General features: G+C 37.5%; 1 protein-coding gene across 20 annotated transcripts in view; it reads right to left on the reverse strand.

Annotated features, from left to right (window-relative positions):
* Nucleotides 1-27869, reverse strand: part of EYA4 (EYA transcriptional coactivator and phosphatase 4) — a 157079-nt gene that overhangs the window by 118150 nt on the left and 11060 nt on the right. For 18 of the 20 annotated variants that reach the window (XR_014183803.1, XM_082049882.1, XM_082049874.1 and 15 more), the window contains exon 2: nucleotides 19643-19743. Coding sequence is in view for 17 of the 20 variants with exons in the window: in XM_082049882.1 (XP_081906008.1) it covers nucleotides 19643-19675 (33 nt within the window). In the remaining 3 variants the exon portion in view is untranslated. Of the gene's footprint in view, nucleotides 1-19642; nucleotides 19744-27869 lie in introns of those variants that run through there. The other 2 variants (XM_082049875.1, XM_082049877.1) reach the window with 2 other exon arrangements.

Consider the following 27869-nt stretch of genomic DNA (forward strand, 5'->3'; position numbering starts at 1 on the left):
GGTACAAAGGTGATTTCCAGATTGAGAAGAAGGATTTCTTTAATTTCTTTAACAGCTGCCATGGCATCTAGCTTTCTAACATAAAAAACAAATATAGTTTCTATCAATTACAACCTGTATTTATTCAAAATAAGGGGATTTAAGTGATTAATACCATAAATATAAAGCTTGATTCATCTCACAGATAAATGCACCATATCAAAAACTGACAGCATCTAGAGCAGTAGGAGACTTCCAGAAAGCAGGAAGAGCAGAAAAAAACCCTAGTTTGTCTTCTAATATCCACTCCCAGAATGTCCCAGGTGGGAGATTACAGCCCATGTGCCAGTTACTCTTATGGGCCTCAATTCAGAAAAGCATACCTATTCAGGAAAGCACTTAATTAAGCATGTGCTTATATGCTTTTCTGAATCAGGTCCATGGTACCATAGGAAATGGGTATAACAGACAGAAAATGCATAAGTACCTGAGAACTTAGCTCCATAACATAAGCTTTCATTTATGTACTTTTATAGTTTTAAGATATGATGCACTGCTTAGAACATAGTACAGCTAAGCATACTCCACTGTAAAATGCAGCATGGCCAAATGGAGGACTGAGTATAACCATATCCCAGGACCCATTCAGTATCTCACATGCCTAGTCCACTGTAAAAAGTGCTGTAAAAGGTGCAGCCTACCCTTCTTTTGCATTATTTTATTTTCAAGCAGATCGGCAACCTCAAGCGTATTGATATAATGGGGACAAATGGCAGGTGGCCAAAGAAGTGTTTGTCGTGGTGGTTTAGAGCTCCTCACACATACCTAGTTAGAGTTATCAAAAACAGGGAACAGGGAAGGAAAGAACTCTGTATGTGTTAATCATGTACAGGAAAGATGACTTCAAGAAGGTCAGTCCTTCTTTTTAACCAGCAGTATTGCAGAGCAAAACTTTTGAATCTTCCTTTCCATTTAATGGTGCTCTCTATGAGAAATCTGAGTCTGAAAAAGAAAGTGGCCACCAGCGAGCAAGGTTGCCCAGCAGCCCCTTTGGGCAAAGCAGGAGGCTGACTGAAGGCACACGTGGGCCAGATGGATTAAGAGCCACCGGCAAGGTCTGAAAAATGCCAAGGTTTGATAAGCTGTCATATCTGCATGTGATTATCAGCCAGCAGGAAAACCCTGAGGTCTGCACTGGAGAAAACTGAGTATAAGAATGGTAATTATGTGTATGTATGGGAATACCAAACCCCTTATTTGGTTTCAAGTAACTGTTTTGCTAAAGAAGGTTACTTTTTTCACCTAGTTCACATTGATTTTCTATCACTTAAACATAATACTAAGCTGGTTAGAAGTATATAATAGCAGAACTGTTCAGAACATTACACTGAGAACCACAAAGTTTAAAAATATTCTGCTGCCTGTAAGAGCTTTGATCAAAAGATAAAGGCTAGATTTGGAATCTCCCTCACTGCAAGATAACTATCATTTTAATATAATAAAATGAAATTTAAAAGTGCAGTTTCATTCCATGGCAATTTTTATTAACAGTGGAAATGAGAAGAAACTTTAGTAAGTACTGGACACTCTAAACTTTGGACTTAACAAACCAGAAGCTGCACAAACTGTCATTACATTACTATTTTGCAATCAGCCAATCTGTCAAAATGCAGAGAGTTTTGTATGATTTAGTTATGCAGTTATTAAACATAGTTCTGTGAAAATTATCTTGAAAGCGAAAATAGCCAGGCTAATAAGATATTAATTTCTACTTACACTTACTAAAATATAACCTCATACAATTAAACAAAAGGAATAGTTTTTGAATAGGCAGCATTCATAAACTGAGAACCTGCTGGTTATTGCAGCCCAACCCTGTAATGGAAAAGTATATAGAACGTGAGAGTACTGACAGGGCTGCAGAGGTATTTCAGAGAGGCAAGCAAAGTTCTTTTCAAGTCGCAGCAACATGACATATTGGTAGGGCAGAAACAGAGTGCTGCAAATTCTGTATCTCAGTTAATACATTGCTACCATAGAGTGACTTACAGTTTCCAAAGGCTTTACTTTTCATCATGCAAAAATCATTAAAGGATCTCTAAGACCTCGTGTATCATATCACAAAACCACTGCAGTCACGCAATAGTTTCTTTATTGTGCAGTCTTAGTACACTAAATAAGGATGCGGGAGTTCATCTTGCAGTATGAAGACAAAATACTCAGTCATAGGCTGTTTCTTTCCACAGCCCTCAAAATGCATCACGTCCTGTAGCCATACCAATTACAAACACCCACAGAATTAGCTATGTTGGATTTTTGTTTTCTTCTTGATTGTCTATAACTCATTCTCTGTATCAGTTTCTCTTAATAGCTGAGATACATACATAGCAGGAATTCACAGATACGTGCCCGGTACACATACACCCCACATTACAACTTAAACAGGCATGATCAAATCTCAAAAAAATTGCCAAATTTTTTCTTGTCCTTAGACTGAATTTGCTCAAGTAACAAACATTTCCAGTATGAACTACAAAACACTGGCACATAGGGTGTATATACCTGTTAATTCCCCTGCATAATACAGTGGAGGGTCCACAGAGTTTGCTTTGGTTACTGTGTCTTTTGTTTCTTTGGTTGCTGCTGTTCTGCAAGCCAAGAATTTTCTGTTGAATTAGCAAATGTTTACTGGCTTATCAGAATTCAAGATTTAAAATATTAACATATTTCAGTATTTAAACAGTGACTTTTTTGCTGGAGATTTAACAGGTGTTCAAACTGATTCATAAAAAAATATCTTCAATCCATTTCCACTCAATTTTATACATTAAAATATTTACAGTGAAAGCAAGTGTGAAAAGTATATTTCTCCATGTGATATGGGGAGCTTTTAATACTCAAACCAGCTCTTCCCTTGTATACAAGCAAACAATGTAAACTTAGATATAAATGGATCAGACTACTGCAAGAAATGGCAGGATCCACTGTAAAGCTGTGGAGGCCCTAAATTTAATCTATTATTTCTTTCCTTTAAAGAGAGTTTGCAAATTACTCAACTCCCAGGAAAGCAATAACTCTTAAACCAAAAAGTAATACTGGTCTTCGAAACTTAGTCTGCTATTCAACATATACAGCAACCATGTTTAATAAAGATGACTACAACTATTCAAAAGCATCTAGTGTCATATGAATGGGGGAGGTCTTTAACTAATGGTAGAAAATTGTATATAATATTTGTTTCTGAAACCACAAAACCATTTCAAATTGTATACAGTGTGTAATAAGTAGGATAGCTTTAAATTTTAGAAGTTTAATGATTTAAAATGTACAATAACATATTAGGCAGTGTAAAATAGTTCATAATATAGGGCAAATTATACATAATGATGGTCATTGTTATCACAAGAGAAAGACCTCTGCTGGCATAACAGTTATATTTTCCACTTAATACACATTTTCTGCAAACTATAAATGTTCGTTTTGCTCATATCAATACATGTAAAGATTCAGTCATTTATCCATAATTATAAAAAGAAGGGACTGTACATTTGAATAAAATGCAAGTCTTTAGAGTATCTAACTGTTGTCAAAATTCAAGGATTTTATTCTTCATGAGGACAGAAAATGGATGTCATGATCTACTGGAATTATACTGTAAATCTCTTGATAGTAAAACAGATGTTGGTTGTTCTTCGAAATGTACCGACTGGAGACAGGATCCAGGATATGCAGGTGTACAATGAGACTACTAATGAACCTTAGACGCTATTCATCATAAACTAGATTCTGGAAAATGTTTTGCCTTCTCCCAAAAGATTTATTCAAATATATTCCAAGAAAAGCAAGCTTGTACTTAACCAAAAAAACCCCAACAACAACAAAAAAAAACCCAACCAAAACAGAACAAAACAACCAACAACAAAACAAAACAAACAAAAAAACCACATAACACAAGAGCCCCACTCGCCTAAATGCATTACTAAAGAAATTCAATTTTTTCTTCTGTGTAGATGACTTCATCCTATTCTCTTAAGGTAAATGGGGATAGAAAGATGGTTGGCTGGAGTAGATGCTGTATTTCCAATGCATTATTATTATATCACCTACAACAGCTTTAGAATAGAATAGAATCATTTAGGTTGGAAAAGACCCTTAAGATGATTGAGTCCAACAATAAGCCTAACACTGCCAATTCCACCACTAAACCATGTCCCTAAGAAACTCATCTACACGTCTTTTAAATATCTGCAGGGATGGTGACTTGACCACTTCCCTGGGCAGCCCATTCCAATGCCTGACAATCCTTTCTGTGAAGAGTTTTTTCCTAGTATCCAATCTGAACCTCCCCTGGTGTTGGGTCCAGTCCTATTTAACATCTTTATTGATGATTTAGATGAAGGGATTGAGACCATCATCAGCAAATTTGCTGATGACACCAAGTTGGGAGGGAGTGTCGACCTGCTGGAAGGCAGGAGCGCTCTGCAGAGGGATCTGGACAGACTGGAAAAATGGGCTGATTCCAATGGGATGAAGTTCAATAAGGCCAAGTGCCGGGTGCTGCACTTTGGTCACAACAACCCCCTGCAGCGCTACAGGCTGGGCGCAGAGTGGCTGGAGAGCAGTCAGACAGAAAGGGACCTGGGGGTACTAATTGACAGGAAGCTCAACATGAGCCATCAGTGTGCCCAGGTGGCCAAGAAGGCCAATGATATCCTGTCCTGTATCAAAAATAGCGTGGTCAGCAGGACAAGGGAAGTGATCCTTCCCCTGTACTCTGCATTGGTGAGGCCACACCTGGAGTATTGTGTTCAGTTCTGGGCCCCTCAGTTCAGGAAAGACATTGAAGTGCTAGAGCGAGTCCAGAGAAGAGCAACAAGACTGGTGAAGGGACTTGAGCATAAGACCTATGGGGAGAGGCTGAGGGAGCTGGGGTTGTTTAGTCTAGAGAAGAGGAGGCTTAGAGGTGACCTCATCACTCTCTATAACTACCTGAAGGGAAGTTATAGCCAGGTGGGGATTGGTCTCTTCTCCCAGGCAGTTAGCAGTAGGACAAGGGGGCATGGGCTTAAACTCTGCCAGGGGAAATTTAGGCTGGATATTAGAAAGAAATTCTTTACAGAGAGAGTGGTCAGGCATTGGAATGGCCTGCCCAGGGAGGTGGTGGACTCGCTGTCCCTGGAGGTTTTTAAACTGAGATTGGACATGGCACTTAGTGCCATGATCTAATAAACGGACTAGAGTTGGACCGAGGGTTGGACTCGATGATCTCTGAGGTCTTTTCCAACCCAGTCGATTCTGTGATTCTGTGGTGCAGCTTGAGGCCGTTTCCTCTGTCCTATCCCTTGTTATGGGGAGAAGAGACCAACACCCTCCATGCTGCAACCACCTTTCAGGTGGTTATGGAGAGTCATAAGGTCTCCTCTCAGCCTCCGTTTCTCCAGGTTGAACAGTGCTAGTTCCCTCAGCCACTCCTCACAGGATTTGCTTTCTAGACCTTTCACCAGCTTCACTGCTCTTCTTTGGACATGCTCCAGCACCTCAGTGTCTTTCATGTAGTGAGGCACCCAAACAGAATGCTTTAATGATAGTTGTGCCATGCTGATTTCCATTTCTCTGCACTGAAAAGGCATGTGTCCTTTGTCAGACAACATTTGTGTGAGCATTGGGTAGAGCAAGCACAGCAGTTATCTTCTGTGTTCTAGTACAACATTCTGCCATTAAAATAATGTGTCATTAATAACTTCCTTCAAGCAACTAAGAGAAACATAAAAAAGCTGAAAGATAGTTGCAAGCTCACATGGCATCTACCCTGTTATGCATCCTTTCAATGGAAGACAGTGCCAAATACTGCGCAATACCTTTATTACATTTTATTAACTTTAGTATTCCCTTTTTATTAATGCAGAATAGCCTTGTCAACTCCAGAAATAACAGAATGATTTATTCTGTCATTTTCTTCCTGTTTTGAAGAAAGCTACAGTTTCTTTTTATTCCTAAGATGAATCTTTTCTCAATTTCCCCCTTTTAATCTTACATCATTAAGTTTAGGATTTACAGGGCATTATAACCTCATAGTATGTACAATATGATGTCGACCAGGAAACCCTGGGAATGAAACCAAGTTCCAGTGGAGATTCTGGATGTCAAACTCAAAGCATAGCTGAGTTTGACCTTGGGTAATTCACTCATTGGGTTTCTCCAGTTTAAATGGAGACATTTTTTCATGGGAAAGCAGAAAAGTCACACATGCAAACTTAACAGGTGACATTACTAACATTTATAGATAAGAAGACAGGTTAATCCTTTCCCCAACCTGGACTGAGCTTACTGTAGACCAAGAAATGGAAGACAATGTCAGACACATGTTTTTGGTCTTCACATAACAGTAACCTCTTCATATAGCCAAATGCAAAGGTCTCACCTCTGTAGCAGCAGTCCATAGATCTTCATCATCATCATAAAAATCTTATGGACAGATTTACACACAAACCTGTGCTGCTTGCTTTGTACTGTGGCATCTGCTAAAAACCATTTTCCAAACAGAAATTTCAAGAGAAACTATTTACACTCCCCTGAGAGAGAAGATTCTTATAAACTACAAGGAAGGATAGGGGAAAAACAAGAAAAAAAGGCAGAGATAGTCCCTGCGCAGTCTAAAGATTCAAGACTTTTATAATGGTCTCATTGTTTGAGATTAATTTTTTGTTAATATTAAGCTCAACAACCACTGAGCAGCAGCAGAGTAGCAGGGACTGATTCCAGCATTCTCTCCCAGGAAACAGTAGTAAAGGAGTGGTGAATACTGGGAGCAGACCAGGTTAGCTCCAAACATCAGAAGATGTTCAATGAGCCTCCCCTAGACAACATTTTTTTCATTTTTCAGGTAGTACTGAGTACCATACTTGGTTATGGCACTTCAATGGTTTGTTACAGCAGCAGCATTGAAAAGTATAAAACATGAAAAGTAAACACAGCTGCTTATCAAAAGAAACAGCCAAAGAGCCGTGTCTATTCACCCCATGGGGCAGCCATGCTGCAATTCACATTTCTACATTAACGTATATACTTGGTCAAAGTATCCTGACAGTTGTCATTCACACATTTGGTTACGCTTTTCCCCCATAGATACTATTTTCTCTCTTTTTGCTCTGTTTCAGCCTTAAAAATTTGAAAGAAAATAACTTATAACATATACATTCCTATTTATACTTTCCATTGAAAATTTTCTCAGTGAAAATATAAATCTTTAAAAAAAAAACTGAGCTAGGTATTACAAATGGTATAAGTATTCTATGTTAAAAAAATTGAGAAAAGGTTCACCTTTCACCTATGGAACTTAGCCATGTTCTATGTCTGAATGTAATTCATGAAGAAACACTGTGTCTCAACAGTACAGTGTATAGAATGTTTGTCATACACAAATGGGGGTATGGGCAACACTTGACAGATCTCCTGTACTTTGAGAAAAATACTCCACATAGAGCTGCCAATGCTAGTGTCATTCTTCTGCACTTAAGACATTGTTTCTTATCTATTCACTGCAATCCTTCTCTTTAGAGGAATAAACATGTTTCATTGCTACTAGAGCCTTGCTACTAAAGATGTGACAAAAAGTTATAGCAAATTCAAAGTTGTTGTATTATTTCAGAAAAATAAACCTTTTTGATGTCTTCAATTTTAGCTAAGAGTTACCCGACAGCCTTGCCTAGAAGGACTTTTAAAATTACAGTGCTTAAGCAGTGATGGCTCCAGTTAAATCCTTCCAGTCCAAGGGGCCAGGTAATTGGCACTGCATAGACACAGAAAGAAAACTACACAAACCATTCACAGCCAAAACTCACAAACTGAATCTCTTCATTTGAACAATAGATTAAAATGCTACTCATGATGAAGAATAAACTTTACTGTATTTTCTTCCTCTCACTACCCAGTGAATGGCTCAACTTGAAAAAGATAAAGTCTGCTAGAGGATACTGGCTACTATTAACAGGAATAAAGTTTCAAACTCCAAAAAGGAAAACGTCCATTTCCATAGAATAATAAAGGGGAGATTTCCAGTGGGGTTTATGAGCTGTGTAATTCCTTTCCTTTCTCTCTTTCTTTCCTTTCTCTCTCTCTTCCTTTCTTCCTTTCTCTCTCTCTCTTTCTCTCTTTCTTTTATTGAGTTTTATGGTGTACTCATTATGGATAATATTTTTAAAAATACACTTTTAATTAGACTGGGTTGTGATACTGATATATTCTCTCATCTTTTTATGAAGCTATGCTAGCAGCAAGTAAAATTTTTGAGCACTGAGAAGTACTCAGCTGAAAATTTCAGATGTTTTGAAATACTGCATCATTCCTGGTTAGACACTGCATCCTGTATCCACTAAAGGCCCCAAGAGTGTCTCTTGAGACTGATGGAAATCAGAGCAGTATAGCTAGTAGGTCAGCTCCTCCTCTTAGGACGCGGCAGATGGGTTTCTGTAACTGGTGATTTTAAAGAAGCCATGCTCTAGCCCTTTTACAACCAGCTGGCATCCTTCCTGTTCAATGCACATCAAGTTAAGTGAACCCAGACAGCAAAGAATAAAGCACTGCCCCTGGGATAATCACAGTTTTTCTTTACCTCCACACTCTTTCAGGTAAACCAGGTGAATTTTGCAGCATGATTTGCAGATCCACAATCACGTCGTATTCGCAGCACTATTATTGCAGGATCAGTTATAAATGGAAGTACATTTAGACATCAAATTTTATGGAGGTCTTTTTGATGCAAAGTAGGCTCTTCATAAACATGAAAAATTCATACATCCATGAAGGAGTATGTGGTACAAGCTCACTGACCATTATAGTCTGGTTTTCATCATTATGTATTTCAGCACATATACCACACCAAGGTTTCCTTGTCTGAAAAAATATACAATTTCCTGTACACCACAGAAAATGAAAGTAGCAATTAGTGCTATCTAAACATACCTCTTTTTCTCCTGTCTTTTTTAAGTGCTCACATAATCTTTTTGCACAATAGGTCTGCTTGACACTCTACTGATAGGTTTTCCACAACTGGTGAATTTTACAGTTGCATCACCCAAAAATAATTACATTGGGATCAGGCTCTATATATGTATTCAGTTTTTCTAGACAAAAAATAGAAACATCAAAAGGTTAACTATAGCTGCATGGCTACAGAATATATAAAAGGCCAATATTCTAACTACTACTAAATCTTCTTCTATCAATACACAGGCATTTAGATATAAAGCAGGTCTGTAGACTTTCCAAACCTATCAACTGCAGACTAATAGGTCACTTCTTCAAACCTGATTATATTAGGCAGGATGTCCTGTTAGGCAATTATTCAGAGTCTTACTTATCACAGCTCAACACCAGGACTTTCAACAGAACTCTTTGTAAGGTTAATGTCCAAAACAGAAGACATTCAACAGCATCAGAAAAACAGCTGAAGTGTACCATAGGCATATTATAAAATACAGTTTAAATTACATGAACTTTAGAGACTTTCAGTAAATAGTTCTGGATAAGTTGTTCAAAATGTCAGCTAATTCTACCCTATTTAAATTAAAATTAGATATTAGTTCAACCTTGAAAGTTCAGGCCAATTTTGACTCTTTGGGGAAATCTTATCAGTATGTGTTTATTTTTGTCAAAATCAAGTACTATTGAAGTCTAGTACTAACAAGAAAGAACTGAAGAGTTTATGAACAATCAACCAATGATGCATCACGTAACTGCCCTTGGTCCTACAAAGACTATTTCCTTTGCTGCTAATTTCATTTTGCAGTTATCTCCAGATTAAATTTAGCATCTTGCAAGAAAAATGTAAAAATTTCCTTCAATTAATTAAACTCTGGATTAATTTATTTTAAAGCAAGTCATGCACGAAACTCAGTATGGTATAAATTGCTTGAATGCCTATCATTTTCACTTGTGATGTCCTGAAGAGTATGGTTTAAATTGTCGTTTACTCCATTTATTAATAAGCACATAAATGCATTTATTTTGAAGTAATAAACTTCAAATATGAGGCCCCTTTCACCTTCAAAGCTGTGGGAGATGGGAATAAAATTATTTTCATTTTTATAAGTCTTCTAGATACAGGTGTCACATTGCAGAGGCTACAGGTTAATGCTTTTATAATGAAGTACTGAAAACTGTGAAAACTCATTAGTAAAGCTATTCAACTTGGGCAATGAATTTGAGAACACGATGAACAAGCAATCAGATAACAGGCTAAAGAGTAGAATGTCCAGATGTTTGTAGCCCATCAAAGCTCTAGCACCACTCCAAGAACCAGTACAACTACATAGAAGAGATTGTACAGAGAAAGAAATAAACAAATACAGGCCTTAAAGATTATTCAGCATAAACTGAACATGTGAATGTGGTAATTACTGGCACTTGAGCATAGTCCAAGTAATCAATCACTTGAAAAGTAGAAAAGTAATGGAACACGATAACCAGCAGCTCAATGTATGACCCAGTGTACAAGAAACTGATTAAATGGATATAAAGGGAAACCATGGTGGGGTATAAGCTCTGGAACAGTTAGACCCCTGCATATAGGATCTGCCTGAGAGTACCCAACATTCACTCTTGCCATCTGCTGCACACCCCTGAGAACAGAGACCCCTGTGTCCAATGCAGTGGAGGCTGAGTGAATCTGGTTCCTGAAATAAGATTAAAAGCATCCTCAAACAGCCTGTGGTGACAAGCAGGTAAGCAAGTGAAGTTCAAACACCCATAATGGGTCAGGGTCTCTCAATACCTGCCAGGCTGTTTAAATAAATGCAATTAATAGTGGTTAATATAAAACACAGGATAACATGACAACTAATTCTTAAGTATAGAACGCAGTGCTCCCTCTGATGGTAAAACCCACTGAAAAGGACATAAACACTCCACAAATTTCATTTCCGAATTATTTTAACTTAATTATTTTGAAAATCATCATACTATCAAGTTTAATTCATATCTGAAATAAAATAAGCCAAAAAGGTGGAGAGGAAACAGCAGCCCACTCCACTCTAGCAAATGCCTGAGCTGCTGGGAGGCAACATGCTGTGCTCAAGGCACAGGCTACTGGGAGAATTTTAATAGTAGAGTAAGAATCTTTCAATGGGTGGAAAAAGGAGCAAATAGAGGTTTTTCTAATTGGTTGAGAGCCACTATGGGGATCACCATTTAGTGAAGAAGTTCTTTCTCACACTTAATCCTGCCCAGGCTGAAAAATGCACAAATCGGTTTACTCAGAGTCAGTACGAAGAATTCCTAAAAACAGTTTAAGCACACATTACTCACTGCTGATCTCTGAACTACAATCATAGCTTGACTTTTTAAAGAAGGAATTTAGCATCTACACTGCTGTGTCCAGAAACATGAGGTTGCCAAGCTGTAGGTGTTTACTCCGTGAATCTCAAACATTCCCAGGTCAGACCCCAACACATTTTACTACAGAGCCATGAGGGAAGGTGACTGAGTGACAAAGTGAAACTTGAAAAACCTGTGCTCATTTTTCACAGCATTTCTAACTCAAATAAGAAAACCACTCTTTTTCTTTTCAGAAATGAGGTTTGCTTTAGCTCCTTCCCTTATATACTTTGACTGAATCACATAAACAACAATTACATGTGGCACAGAATCAAAGACTGAAAATTCAAAGCCAAAGATGGATTCACAGAATCAGGAACAACTAAAGATTTGCACTATACATACTCTATATTTAGCCTAAGATTCAGATTTAACATTTCAGCTCCATATTAGCTTATCAAATTATATCATACATGCCTCGAAAATTCTATGTCCAGTATTTCCGAGACCAGAGCCTGTAGGGGCTGAGGATGGGAGGCAGAACAAGAGAAGGAACCAGAGAAGCATTAGGGATCAAAATGCACTTTTCTTCCAGGTCCTCTGAATGAGAGACACTGTCCCAAGTACCTTCCCTCTACCTCATTTGCTAGTCAGATGTAAAGCAAAGAGCATACTGAAAATACAGATGAGAATCCCAACTTGCATATCCTTGAGCTTAGCAATGAGCATGAGCAGGATGCCTGAAGGATTCCAAGGATAAAAACGTGGCATTTATTCCCCACTTTGAAATCTGTTTCACAGCAGATTTTCCTCCTTTTCATGTTACCAAATTCTAACTTTATCAAGTACTTTTACATGGAAAAAAATAAACTCCCCACATACTCCCCATTATCATTAAACAGTATGTCATTGGGTACTGGAAAGTAGTATCTTACAAACTTCTTTCAGCCACCGGTCAGGAAAGCCACACAGCATACTGAACACATTAAAACTATTACACTGTTAATACATATATTATACCATAATATGCTGGGCCTTGTTACACTGCTATTTTTATTCTTGTTAAACAAACAAAAAATAATATTGTAATGTTGCTATTTACTGTAAAGATTTGGGATTTTTTTCCAGTGCATCCCAGTGACAGTTCATGTTATAAAGAACATCTGACCACAAGATTGGTCAGATCTCTGTATACAGTTTTTTCCTTCACTACAGGAAAGTACATTAAACTTCTCAGATTAGAATTTATATCAGTCTCAAACATAAAAAGAAACATCTTATCTACCCATTTCCCAGATACAATTTTATCATCTAGTAGTGTTAGTAAAAGAACACACTTGCGTCAACGAGCAAATCCCACTGCATTTGAGACTCAGGCTTATCCAAAGGTCCCTGTGAAACCACTGGACTTCCCTCCACCACCCCCTTTTTTTCTCTTTTTTTATTTGGCTTCAGGCAGTGCACCTGGAAAATGGGAAAACCCCTTGGTTCCACTGAAACACAAAAATTTTATTATAGGTAGCCTAGGTTTTCCATGATAAGTAAATTTTTTGTAAAATCTTTCTATTTCAGGTACAGGTTCTTAAATACTACAGGACCATACATCTTCTCAGAGTATTTCTCAGTCTTGTTGTTAGGTGACAAATTACAAACACTTAGCTTATTAGTGGCTCTGTTCAACAACATTCTGGTCTGGTTTTGCCTTAAATATAATGAAAACAGTGTCAGGATGCAGTTAACATATATACACAAAGAAAGAGAAAGAGATGACAAACTAGGTCTGTTGCCACATTTAAGAAAAGGCTTGTTCCGCCAGCTCTGGTCTTGGCTGTAATAAACTTAGTTTCTCACCTAGAATTTGCCCTTACAAGAGAACCTGAGTGTCTCTCAGCTGCAATGCTGCTTCCCATTTGGGTTATTTGACCTCTTGGACCAAAGCACGATCACTGCTGAAGCCCAAGTGCTGGGATGCTGCAAAACACACTACAGAAACAGTATTCTCATCTGTCATCAGGTGATGCTTTTAGGAGCAAAGGATGAACCAATCTTAAATTATTTTAAAAATTAATAAATAATAAAATAAGTAATGCAAGTTTTATTTGTTTCTTCAATGGGATCCTCTGGGACAAGTTCTGCCTTAAGTTATATTAAGACAAAACTATTTCCATTCACTCTAGCCATAACATTTCAAGACTCCTAACATTTTCTCCTCTAAGTTGCTGAAGATTGAAGTTAATATAAAAGAGGACAAGGACATGGCTGTGGTTTAATGGGTCTGCATGTGCTCAATGTGTTTAAGACAGACTTTATAAAATACGAAAACAGATTATTCATCTAGTGTCATTTTTTTTATTTAAAAATGTAACAGTTCTCCCTGTCATTCTTCTGGTTTTTAATAGGAGTTGACTTGCAAGTCAACCACTCAGATACTGAGTTAGAACTCAGAGAAAAGTTACTACAGGGAGAAGAAAGAAACCATGACCGTTATATGATGCTGAATAAATATTAGCCATAGCCACAAATCATTCAGAAGTACTTGCTAATAAAATATTTCTGAATTTATTGCTTTTATTTTGTACAGTATTTCCAAGTCTTTTCCAGAAAAGTATTTAAGCACATGCCTAACTTAAAGCACATGAGAAATGCCATTGATTTCAGTGGGCTTAATCACATCCCTTAAGTCTCACACATTCTTAAGCACACCACTGCACCTGGACCTTTTACAATAACTAGATGAGAATAAAGTAAATATATGTTCAGTGTAATTCACACTTGTCACAAAACTCTGACCCCTTTTTACTGAAGAAGAAGGTATTTCTAGACATATTAACATGTTAACATCTGCCAAAATCAGAAGCCTAAGCTGATGTACAACCACTATCCTAAGGAAATTATTATATTTTCATAAGTTAAAATACAATCTTAAATTAAATTAGAAGTATAGAATTTATAAACTGGGCATTTCAAATGCTAGAACAAGTATCGTACCTTACAAGCAAAATCCAACTGTAGAGCCTGCAGTGTGCCTGTCAGAATCTGATGATTTAATATAAAGAAGCACCATTTATAGGGAGAGGCAAGACCTTTTATTAGACTGGCTCATATGTTCAAAATTTTGTGTATACGTGCAGATATATAAACCTTTTCTTAGTTGAATCAGCCCTTGTTGAAGCTCCAAAGAAGGTCTAAATTGGCTCAGTTACAGTATCAGGCCTTGAAAAGAAAGTTTTATACCCCTTTTTTTCTTTTTTTCCAGTGGTATTATCTGTCATAATATAATAGAAGTCACATCTGATATCCCTATAGCATCAGAGGTATAACATCACTATTAACAGAGAATTCCATGCTCCAGGAACCCAAGAGCCCTCTGTGCAGAACAGAAATATACCTTGGAAAAGACATGCTGATCTTTTACTTCAACTGACTTGAAGTTACAGCATTTTTCTTCAATGATTATTTTTAGTTAAAAGCAAATTATCACTTATTAAGGCAACTAGATTTTGCTTGCTAAAGCCATAATTTCTTCAGAAGGTAATGGCTTACTGATATGAAATATAGTTCATGGTTTCCATAACAGTGAAATATTTGTGCATACAGACAGCATTTCATGACCAGAAGCTAGCCTAAATAACTTCCAGAGATCTCTTTCAACCAACATCGTTAATTTGACAAGACAAATTGCCCGTAATATTCCAAGTCCTACAAATATTGATATCACAGAGATAAGAACCACAACTTGCTATGCTGCGAGACAGAAGTCTTCTAAAATAGGACTGGTACATAAAACTCAGTAAAAGAGTTTAAACTATTTTTCATTTCACTGCAATGAGCTTCAGCCAAAGTTCCCAGGGCACAAGCAGGGTGCCTGCCCTGGAGGGGGGAAGACAAAACGCAACAGAGAAATAGCTACAGCTGAAAACTGATCTGCAATGGGATCACATCTGACACCTTCACACCTTAAAACAAGACAAAAACGGGGAAACAACACTGTCCAAAAAGGTTGCCAGGGATTGTCCAGCTGCAAGTAGGGCATAAATGCAAGTAACAGATATGACAGTCTGTATAATCTGATAAAAAACAAATAACTTACCCAGGGGACAAGGGGGATGATTGTCCAAATGTCACAAAAATGAAAACCTGTTTGTTCAGGTTTAGCCTCACATCTGCTAGTGTCCTGCCCTACAGTACTGCAATCTATTGTTTGATTCTAGGTTAAAATGAAGTAATCTAAATATGCACACTGCTATATAAAAGCGCCAGGGGATGAAATTACACCACTTTCTAATAAGGCCCTTTGAAATCCTAAACTAGCATGTTAGCAGCCAAATTATTTTTTTTCTACTAATCCAGTTTGAACAGCAAATAATGAGTAAAAGAAGATAAAATAAAGACTGTAAAACTTCTGTAGTTCTCAAAACCTTATATTTGTTTCCTACACCAAGGCACAATAGAGGACTCTTTAGGTGCTAAATATTTATCATTTTATTAACCATCTCCAAAACCAGTCTTAAAAAAAAATTATCTCTCGATTGTTAGATTATTCATAAATACAAGATCTCTAAAGTATCCTTCTCTTCCATTTCAAAACGAAATAGAATTTTTAACATGCACCTTTTGAAAAAGTTATTTCTAGTCAGGATTTAGTAAAAATCAGCATATTCATTTTGAACAATGGCAGAACAGTAATATGAAACCTAATGTGTTTCATTATATCATTATATCTTCTACTTTTTTTATTTAGTATGTATAAAGTCTATGGCAATTACAGTTATCAATAGTACATTTTTACCTAGCTACAGCTGTCCACATAAAACCAATCTACGTGGTTTTAAGTATTTTTTTACTTGATAAGTAGCAGCCTGCACATGTTGACAGATATCACACCAGAAAATAAAAAGGACTGCCTGGTTATTTTCTTAGGTCTGTGAAGTACACATGCTACTTTTTTCTTCTGTTTCTTTCAGAATACTCATAAACTTCCTTGCTATGCATGATGTACGAACATGTTCTGCATCTGAACTGGGAAAGAAAGAGAGAGTGGTGAGCTCTTTAGGACACCCCCCCCATCCCAGAGGAAACAGCTCCACTGATGAGCCCCAGCCCAGCCCGCTCCATGCAGCTGCAGGAACTCCTGGATCTCAGCTGCACCTGATGGATTCTGGCTCTCCTCTGTGTCAGGCAGTAACTTGAATAATTTTCCTGCTGAACTTCAAAATACAGTTATTAACCTATGCAGTTGTGTGCAAAGACAGGGAAACCAAAGTATAATAAACTCCACTCTGATTCAGACTCCTTGGATCACTGTACAATCTAGATTAAGACTAGATTCCCCCACCTCTGCAACACGGAACAGGGAGTGAGAAGCAAAGGAAAGGCTCTGTGGTACAACAAGCAGGCAAACAGACTGACTGCTGGCCGGTTGGTGCATAAGGATTTAATGGAGCGGAGGCAAGGAATTTACCACAAATCAAAACAGGGAAAATAAATAAACTAGCAACATAACGCAATAAATGGTGTATATATTATAACTAACCAAGCTGGTGTCTCAGAAAACACAGCAGCTGCTCAATTCAGTCAAATGCAGTTCTTTAGAGGCTCAGAGAACAGAGATGCACTTAGATTTCTGAAGCAGCATGTGGCCATGCAGTCACTGCTCGGAGACAAAAGAGGAAGAGTTTATTTCTTATATGACTACAGGGATGCTGCGGAACTGCTCATAACTGTGACCATAGGAGCTTCACCTAACTGAGATACAGTTTAAGGACACGAATCACCAAACCAAAAGTTTCTGATTAGTATATTGGAAAAGAAGACAGACTAAACAACAGAAACTCAAGTTAGAACAATAGTAGGGATCTCGGAATTATGGAGAAGACTGTCTTAATAAAAGCTACACTACAGTCCATCATACTCCAGGAGGATGACCTACTTGCAAAAATTAGCATAATTGCTTTTCTTTAAATAAAACTTGAAAATTAACCTTGTTAAATAACCCAAGTAAATATGCCTGGCCTTCTTTCCCAAGGATAAAAGGCTTTTAACAGACTGCCCATGGAAATTGATTAAATAAAGGAATCCCTCTATTCAGAAAATTCAGCTGTCTATCAAGCATACCAACTACAAGTACCTTCTAACCCATCTCAGTTGCAGCGACAGGCAGTCTTTCAAATAACCAAGGACTAGAACATTTGGAGCAAGGTGCCAGCACAAGTTTGAGCACAGGTCTCGCATTCATGTTTATTCACACAACCTAATACACTCAGAGCAGTGGCTGGATCCATAGGGTCCTTGAATTTCATGATCTAAATCTTATGCACCTATCTCCCAAAGAGGAATCCCGAAGGCAGAATGAAGTACGTAGGCTCCTTGAACATGTCAAGAACAAGGAATCCTGCATGATGAGCAGAAACTGCCTAGACCTAACCAGTACAAAACATATTAACCACAAAACACCAGGGCAGTACAAGCAGAAAGGGTATAGGATATACATCTGATACTTTCCTGGAGCTTAAACCACCAAAGCCTTGGCTAGTGAACATCCCATTCTAGCTGGAATCTCTAACCCACAGACCTGCCCTGCACCTTTTAAAGAAATTAAGGTTCAATATTTGCTCGAAGCAGATGGGCCTCATATCACAATTCCTTTTCCCAGGACAGTGCCCAACATCTAGGTGAGATCTTAGGCTGGGTGCACACCTCCATGCAGGGACTGATGAAAGTGGAGTCTTCCCACCCATTAGGTTGAAGTTCTGACACTGTTCAGCAAAGATCAAGAAGAATAAACTCATCTTGAATCACAGTTTTCTGTGACACTAACAATAGTGTAAGGACAGAAAATCCTATCACCATATACAACTTAGCAGAGATTTCACCTTGATTTGTCATTTGCAAGACTGTTCTCACATATTAGCATAAAGCTATGTAGTAACTATGAAAAATACTAAAGAAATTAGACTACAATAAGGTAGTAAAGTGGCTACTAAAGTATGCATTTATCAGGCATCCAGTGATGCAAAAACATTTCAATTACTATGAAAGCATATTTTTGTACTAACCTCAACTGGCTCATCTATATCCTACTAGTAACTGTACTATGTATACTGCAAAGAATAATTGTTTCCCAGACTATGAGAGAATAACTTCTGCTTAATCTTTTTTGACCTTTATAAAACTTTATTAAAACATGAAGCCATGTAGCTTTTACATGCTCTGAAGTTTTGCTTGGGAACAGTTTAAATACATAAATACATGCAGCTGCCCAAAGTAGTGCCACCATGGTGACTAAAGACACTGTTAAGACTTTCCAGTTCTGTGCCATATTAAATCAGAATAAAACTGTAGTCCAAGATAAAGTCTCAGACAGGAGCTATCCAGTCAGGAGCAAAGTACTCCTTATTAAACAAAATTACTGAGATTTTAAAAATACATGCAAGTTCTTCTCAGTTCTTTGCACTTGTGTTACTTATAAAAGTCTCTGCTTTAAAAAAAAATATATTAAAACTGGTTTATTACATGGATAACCTCTTTCACCATGTCAGAAATAGAAATATGAAATCCCTTTATTGATCTTTAGTGCACTGAGCCCAAGCTAAGAGTCATGGGGATCATAGTCCTTGCAAAATCTGCCAGTACTGTGACCACTGGAAACTAAGATCTTAAAACAAAGCCAATACTTCGGATGGCAAGTCCAGCCAACTTTAAATTTCATCAGAGCATGCTGCCTCCTCAGAACTGCAGCCTGGTGGTAAGGAAGTCTAGAGACCACGTCCTTAAAGGAAAGGAAAAAGGAGAAGAAATGTCCACCCTGCTTTTCCCAGCTACTTCATTGATGAGACCAGGGAAATATCCCTCTGACACAGGACAGGAAGATACACTGCCAGATCTCACAGTCCCTTGAAATCCAGGAGAGTCCTGAAACAATTCATGTACATCATCTGCCACAGTCTGACCATCTGACATTTCTTGTTCATGGTTTTGGTAACTCTTGCTTTGGCAAAACTGACAGACCACTATAGATGCACATTTTGATATAATTATTTGAACAAGGCAAACCACTGTGCAAGTTTTTAACATTTTATTCTTCCAGTGAACCTTAATTATATCCATCAGACCTCCAATGGTTCTAGTTCTGTATAATCCTATGTAACTGTGAACATTTTACCTTCAACTGGTTAAAAAAGTAGATTAAACCCACTCATTTCATGTATGAACTAAGAAAACGTTTGAATCTAAAAGCTCAGAAGCTTTTCCCAGATCTTACTATAATTCTCAAATCCAAAGTAAAATCCCTCAGACACACCTTGAACGGAGGTCACTTTATTCCATTCAGTTTAGCAACACTTGTACTTACTGACTGTTCACTTAGATCCTGGGAGTCTTCCATGGAGGTTGTTCACCTTTTGTTTCCTCCACAAGCAAAATTATCTTCCCTTCAATCTACAGCTCAGTAATCTAAATTAAAAAGAAGATAAAAAAATAACAGATTAGTCTGTTGGCCACACTTTTCAGGCAAATCTGCAATAAACAAATGCCCTAACTGAGGCTGTGGTTTCACTAAAATCTACAGTACAGTTCCCATTGACTTCTATGAAGCCTAGTTCCATATAAAATATTTCAACACCTCCAGTATTATTTCATGAAGCTATCTAAGATACACTAACAGAAAAAGGAACACACTTAAGTAGGAATTCTTCTACTCCTGCAAGAAAAAAACAGTTATGAAAACAAACCAATAAAATAGCTAATATGTTTCATACAGGCAGTTGTTTAAGTAGACAATAAAAGATAGCCCTTGGGAGAACATATTAGAAAGAGAATTATGGAACACTGAATAAAACTGCTTAATACACATTTAATGATAACCTCTTAGTCATTAAGTGTCTGGCAGAAAAAGGTTATTATGCAATTATCAGCAAGAAGTCCCCTTTCTAAGGTCCATTAAATTCCTTTAGGATTAAATAAAATACACAAAGTGGTTATAACAAGCAGCTCCCTACAAAGTGCTAAATGACAGACATTACCCTAATTATCTGCTGTGTCTATACCTTCTCTCATAGGGTGAGTCACTCTCATCAAATATTGAGACCTTCAATAGGAAAATCCTATTTTCTAAGAGTCATGCATACAAATGATTACGGTAAACTTAACTATAAAGCCACACAATTATGTTGCAATCTCTATTCTCAGAAAAGAACCACTTTGCATAATTTAGTGCCAGGGATATTTCATATATACAGTGATCACAATATTATTAATCAAAGCTAGTGTTACATTTAAAAGAAAACAAAATATATAACAGTATGTAAGCACATACTGTTATTAAGGAACCCAAACACTTGGATTTGTTTATCAACATTACCTGGATTTGTTTATCAACAAGGCATCTCAAGAACACATTACCTGGGAGTATGCCAAATTAACATAAACCTATTATGGATCTTTGTTTTAAATTTTGACCAGCACACACTTACACCTTATGCTACCTTCAACCTGCATAAACATAAACATTACTTACCTGAGGTTAAACAATGTATAGATCTGTTGGTACTTGCAGAACATTTGAAACGAACTGGAGCTACAAGCCCTTGCACTCATGTATCCCCACCCACCACCTTATGCTGCCCTGTAGATACCTCCTCTCTTAGTCTGAAGTGTCTCTTGCCATATCTCTGTTTACTCCACAAAACTTAGAATTTCCTTGTGTTTCATATTAGGTATTTCCTAGAATGCACACACATGCACCTTTGCAGCCCCAGTGTACTTTCTTTCCACTCTCACCTTTACTTCCACTTTTTCCTGCCACCACCTCTTATACCCTCCTGTTTTCCTTCTCTCTTCTTTGAGATTCAAAAACATTTTCATTCGCATTTCATTAATTTTTGCCATGATGTTACATAAGGAGAAGACCAATAGCACACAAATCATGTTGCCTGTATTTCACCTTCTCAGAAAGCTAAAAATAATTCCTGTTTTTCAAAATGGCTTCAAGTCTCCCCTTGATTTCAGAGAGATCCCGGGCATCAACATCTTCACCCATGATGCCTTCACCAATACAGTTCCCACCTCCCATGGTTTTTCAGGCAATGTGGAGCCCACACCCTTGAGTTTGTAAAAATCTTCTGCAAACTTTGTCCAATGAAGACAAAAGGAGAATAGAAATGCTACAGGCAAATTTCAGAGAGGAGCCTACCAAGAACAATAGGTATTTTGAGAGAAAGCAGCTCTACACAGCATCTCCTGAGGCAGCCCCTGCCAAAGGAGGCAATTCTGAACACAAAGATGAATTTTCACAACCGATCCTAAAAAATTCCATGAACAACTTGAACACAAAATCTGCTTTAACTTAATTAAGAGTTTGAAGTGTGTGCATGTTATTGCATTAGGAAGATTGTCTGTGGAAAGAAACAGTCAGGCACTCAGTAGTAACACACAAAATTTGAAACAAAACTTTTGACTAATTTCTAAGTTTAGTGAGTGCAAGTCAGTACCTGGCTTGCATTTAAATATTAAATTCTCTCATTCTCTTTATCAGTCACTGAGGCTGACATCCCTCACATTCTGTGTGAAACTTAACAACTCAACAACAGAGCAATACCATAACAAACAGACTCATATTCTTGTTTCTTTCTATATAGATCATGAGCTTAATCAAAGCACACTGAAATCAACACACAGATGTCACATTTTTCCATAAAAAATAAAGTGTATCGATATTTTAAATAAATTCTGACTACGTAAGTCCAACAGGAGTTTTACTGTTAAGAACTGCCTATGATTCATCCAGAATACATGTGTTGTGTCCCTAAATTCAGGTGGATGTATTCACTGGAATGCATCATTAAATAAGCCACCTTCTAAGAAAGACTGACTTTCATGATTTTTTGAACTTACTTTACTGAATTGCAAAACAAAAACAAGCTTGTTTAAACTTTGCAGAAAAACACAATGTGTTAAATACATCCTTTGCACGAACATGCTGTATTATAACAGGTTTTAGGGCTCTGTTGTTCATCTTCACACTGCCTCAAAATGTGAATACTTTTATTGGAAGCAGAGCTTTTTTAAATAAAATTCAGAATTAATATTTTATCTATATTCTACCTATCAACAGCTAAATCCTGCTACATTTTGAGCCCAGTTAAAGCAGCTGATTATAATCAACTGCGAACACAATGATTCTTATAATGGCAGTTACTCCAATTGCACTTAGAACTAATCCTTTAGGATTTAGTTTTATAAATTTGTAAAAGAGGAGAAAAACCATTAGAGAAGTCAGTGATTTAAATAGGACCAACATTACTCCCTAATAAAGATATAAAATTAAAGGATAATAGTAACCTCGTGCTGTTTTATGAGGCCATAATCCAGTTACCAATTCAACCTTGTAGTTTATCCCATTAAGAGAACCAGATTAAAAACAGAGGGAGGGAGGGCACTCTTATCCCTATTATATTGCAAGTGTTTCTAACTGGGTTGAAATAGTTTTTAAAACTGTTGTTAAAAGTCTTAAACTCACAGACAAGCCAGAATGAAGAAAAATGCCTGTTTCTGCTCTTGATCCAGTCCTTGCAGATGTGGCTTTAAAACTGATGAAGTGTTTTATGCTCCCAGATAAAAATTTTACCTTTCTAAGAAATGTCTTAATTAGGAGGATTCCTGACTTTCCTCATCAACAAATGCATTTAAATCTAATTTTTTATTTATTTATTTTTATCTCGGGGAATAAAACACTTCATCAAATTTAAACTGCAACTTCCAGGACTCGACCATGAGGAGAAACATGTGTTTCCTCCCGGAGATACATCCACAAGTTTAAAAAAGTAAAAAACTACTTGAGGATCTGCTGCATACTGCTTTGTAAATGACTGAAAATATAAGACAGCAAGGACACGATCTCTTGCCTTGTAATGATTTCTTCTGAAAATTAGGATTGCAACAAATAAAGAACTGACTGAGGCAGTTTTGTTTCCTATGGGATGTCTAATAAGATCCTGTGCTACAACTTTCATAAGCTCTGACCAGAATGTGAAGCTTGGTTCACAGGTAAAAAACAGCCTTAAAGCACTTGACATTTTTCAAGAGTGTTTCAGAAGTTGCTTCAGGCCCTCTAGTCAACCAGACAGAGATGGAGCTCCAAGAAAAACACACCATCTGGAAGAGGAGCTTGGCAATCGGAAAAATTGTCCTCCCTTTCACTTTGACCCAAAAACTGAGGGAGAAAGTCCTGTCTTGGTCCACTAGGAGTTGGTCCTCTTAAATGAAATTATGGGAGGGGGGTGGTCCTCACTTTCCACCACAACATTTTTTTTGACATAATAATCCCCTTGAACACATTGTCAGATTATTTTTATTCTTTTTCAAGTGAAGAACACCTACTACTGTTGAGGTTATATCATAGTGATATTCTTGTAGTATAGTACAGGAGCAGCATGATCCTAGTCAAATTTACTACATTGTTTTTACACTTTAAAATGTGTTGATAAGAAGCCTAGAGAATAAACAGAAAGGATACTGCTATGCTTAACACAATTACCTCACAGACAGAAAGAAGAAATCATTTTTCTCACAGCCACAGGCTGAGAGTCAAAATGTTAAGTGAGAAGCAGTCACAAATAGAACAATTTCTCATTTTCTAGTGCTCTGCTTCAAAAACGTGTGATAGTAAAAGTACTTAGTGCTTATAACTGCAACTACATGTATGCAGGACATGCAGCAGTATGATGCCAACAAATCAGCTGGGGTCCGAACTCCCCCAGCCCCAGGCAAGTCTCTGCCTGGGTCTGCGCTGTTCCCACAGAGCAGCCGAGGAGTGAAGCACAGTCAAGGCATGAAAGATTATGCAAGGCAGGTAATGAGAATCTCTGCAAGGAACTAGTGCACATGCACCGCAATCTCACTAAATGAGATGATTTCATGCTAGTTGTTTCCCATGAAACTCATTTATTTGAGGGAACCAAAGAGAGGTTACAGGCAACAACAAAAAGGCACCACCTAACACTCAATCATTTCTTTCTTAGGAAAACATTCTTCTAGTTCTCTGCATGCATATCACCTGTAGTCTCATGTGAAAAAGATAAAATATAACCCAAATTAGAAGAAAAAGAAACCAAATGCTGATTTATTAAAATTATAACTTAGCCTATATCTACAATCAGAAACTGTATTTTGGGCAGTAAAAACATACAGCTTTCTCAGTCCCTAGTAGTATCACATTTGGAAAAGAAGGAAGATCCACACCCCAGAAGAGGAATGAGATTGATGTGCTTTTTTTCTTCAAAGCTCAAGTGAAACTATCAGCAGACAAGTCAATAAGAAAAAAACATATTAATTTAACACTTTTAAAATAAAATTATAACCATAGGGCTTTTTATAAACCTCACATCACTGTCTGTCCTTGTTTTTGTAGAAAAAGAAGAAATATCAACTTTCTTATCTTTTGTTGTAAGGCAAAATGAAAATTCAGCTCTTCACATAATCTCAGAAAAGCTATTGCTTGATATAATTTTCATGGTTAATTAGTTTTAGCTTTATAGTCTTTTGTGTTTTCTTTTATACAGGTGGTGTGTTTTCTTGAAACAAGTGTCAAGCATAATATAAACAATTCTTTAATGGAAAAAAAAACATAAGAAACATTATCATCTATATCTAACTTCAAGGAAGAGCAAATGACTAATAGATTTTAAACACAATAAACATAATAAACAGTTAAAAGGGCAAGTAAGCCATCCTGACAGTATGACTTAGTCAGGTATTTAGGCTTAGCTGAGGTAATTGCTCTCCAACTCTTGATATCAAGGTAAGTGAATGAGCTTCCTAAAAAACTCGTATTGCATTTTAGAAACAAATCGTGCTCCACAGTCTAGAGAATTAAGGGAAATATGGAATGTCCATTTTTCCCTTCCTCCTTCTCTAGTACCTTTTTTTTTCCTCTGAGCCTCATCTCTAGAGGGTTTCTTCCAATCAGTTTCATATCAGTCCACTTTCAGCTTGATGAGGGTGAGAATTTTACCCTTAGAGAAGTTTTAGAGCTGTCTGGAACCCTTCATAACACGTGCAGGACCCCCTTCTCCATCTGTTAGTGACCTCCAAAATGCTGAGCTCCTTCCTTACCCAGAGCCCTTGTTCTGTAGCTGCAAGGACAGCATGCCATGCCATGCCATCCACAGGGCACAGCTTGGTTTGGCTCTCAGCATGTCCAGAAGGCCCTGGTGGGGTAAAAAACACCTGTGCTGGGTTTTGTGTTCTGCTGAACATCTGCCAACATCAATTTGCATTTGCAGATAGATTGCTTAAATAGAGAAAATACATTCTTCCTTATTTTGGATTATCATAACTACTCTAGGAGTTCATACAACAACCCACACAAATTGGGTAGGCTTCTGAGCACAGACAAATTTCCTGCCTACTACAACCATGCACACTGCCCTGCTACTTGTGTACAGAGAAGAAATACAGGAGGAATTTCCAGGATATGCTGAAAGTAAATGGACCCAGCTTCTTCCTCTATAAATCAGAGCTCTCGCTGTCACAGCAAAATGCATGGGTGGCGACATCTCAGTGAGACAGAGGGGGTTGAGCAGGGCACCCTTCGGGACATGACCAGCACTCTCATCCCAGCCCCGTATCCAGCATGGATGTGCCTAACAACATGCAAATATCTAAACTGGGTATACAGTATATATTCTAATATATATACTGGCTATAAAGTATGTATTCTAATGTATACAGAAACCATGCTTCTGAAAAAAAATAAGTTTCAAGGTGCAATGTCAGGAGTTACTAGCACCAAAAAAAAACCACACACACACACACACAAAAACAGCAAACAGAACAAAACAAACAAAAAACCAAACAAAAACAAACAAAAGAACAAACAAAACCCCCTCAGCCCTACAAATTAAAAATAAAATCCTGGTATCCCATAATCCCTGGTATTCCATCATCAGGACACTGATAACCCCAAAGCTCAGACTGACAGAAGATTTAGGGTCTGCCTGTTATTCTTGTGGGAGGTGACAGTGTTTGTTCCTGGTAACACAACTCAGCCATTTCCACATCTTGAGACAATAGAGTTATCCATACTGGGTTATCGTGCATGCTAAAAACAGGGAACAGGTATTTAACAGCCATCAGGCACATCTGTGTTCATCTGTTTTCCTTTTACTTTCTCTCTCCCCTTAAAAATTACGTATCTCTAATTGGGACATAATTTGTTACTTCTAACTTCCCCTCTGAGTATGTGAATTCATGCCAGACATTAAATAGAGCAATCAAAACAGACACAGTTCATGCAACCAAACTCTTAATTCACTGAAAACCTCTCAAAATTCATGTCAAATAATCGGCTTTCATGCCAGTCACCACACATCTGTTACACACAGTCTTGAAAATTCTGCACGGCCTTTGGTGAACACATATATAATCATTAGTTTAGTGTAGTTTGCTTCCTTGAACTGAGGTTCCTGAAGGATGGCATTGCTTGTGTGGCATTTGTGGACATTTTGTTCAAGAAAAATTAAGATTATATTCCCACTCTGCATCAGGTGCTTCTACCTAAGTCACACCACTGCAAAACCAAACCATTTGATACCAGTCAAAAGCAGGCATCAAGACAAAAAAGCAGAGCAACACATACCATGAGGTCTCTGCATCAGTTCGGTACACAAAACAGGTAAGAAACAGAAAGGGTCTGTGGGAAGAGATCTGCCTGCTGTCCCATCATCATCATACAATAAAACAAGTGGGAAAACAGCAAAACAGGAATACTTCTCGACAAATGGTAAACAACTGGAAACACTGTATCATTACTTTAGGTAAAATAATACTTGAGTGCAGCATTTCTCTCTCCTGTAAAACTGGGTATCAGTTTTACTCAAATATTGCTAAAACTGACTCCCCTACTCTGCCTGCCACTCCCATCCCATACCCATGCAACAAATAAGAAAGATTAGCTTTGAGAATTTCAGAGTACAGATTTATAATCCCAGCAACTGCTCCCTTAGCCTACCATTGCAAAATATACCATGAAAATGCCGAGATGAAAAGCAGAGCTGGAAATTCACTCATGCCTGGGGGCTTCCCAACTGCGAGAGACCTCTTCACTCGTGCTTCAATAAGGCATGCAGTGAGACAGACCTCTTCCGACTCATTCCAGATTAATCAATTACAGATTATTCCAAATAACAAATGCTGAGACTGTTTCTGGTCTGGGTTTGTAAACAAATCTAATCTAGAATCCCACTGTGTTCCCTGAAAAATAAAGGGAAATTGATTTGGAAAAAAAAAATAAATAAATGTAGCATTTTCAAACTCATGATTGATCAAACCTACACAAACCTTACCAAAAAGACAGACAGTTCCCAGGGGAAATTAAAAAAAACAGTAATGCAAAGATGCCACAGATAGGAGTGTACTCTGTTATAATTTCAATAAAAATTTTATTTTTATTTTCCTACTAGGTGGCCATTTAAATGTTTTGAACAGCTAGGTTTTTGGGGGGGAAGGATTTTGTTTTTACGACACAGCATATTTTGGTTAATTTCTCTGACACTTTCCCTCTCTTTTTTTTTTTTTTGTAG

The sequence above is a fragment of the Streptopelia decaocto genome (genome assembly GCF_964273445.1).
Source record: "Streptopelia decaocto genome assembly, chromosome: 3".
In the NCBI taxonomy this organism is placed as follows: domain Eukaryota; kingdom Metazoa; phylum Chordata; class Aves; order Columbiformes; family Columbidae; genus Streptopelia; species Streptopelia decaocto.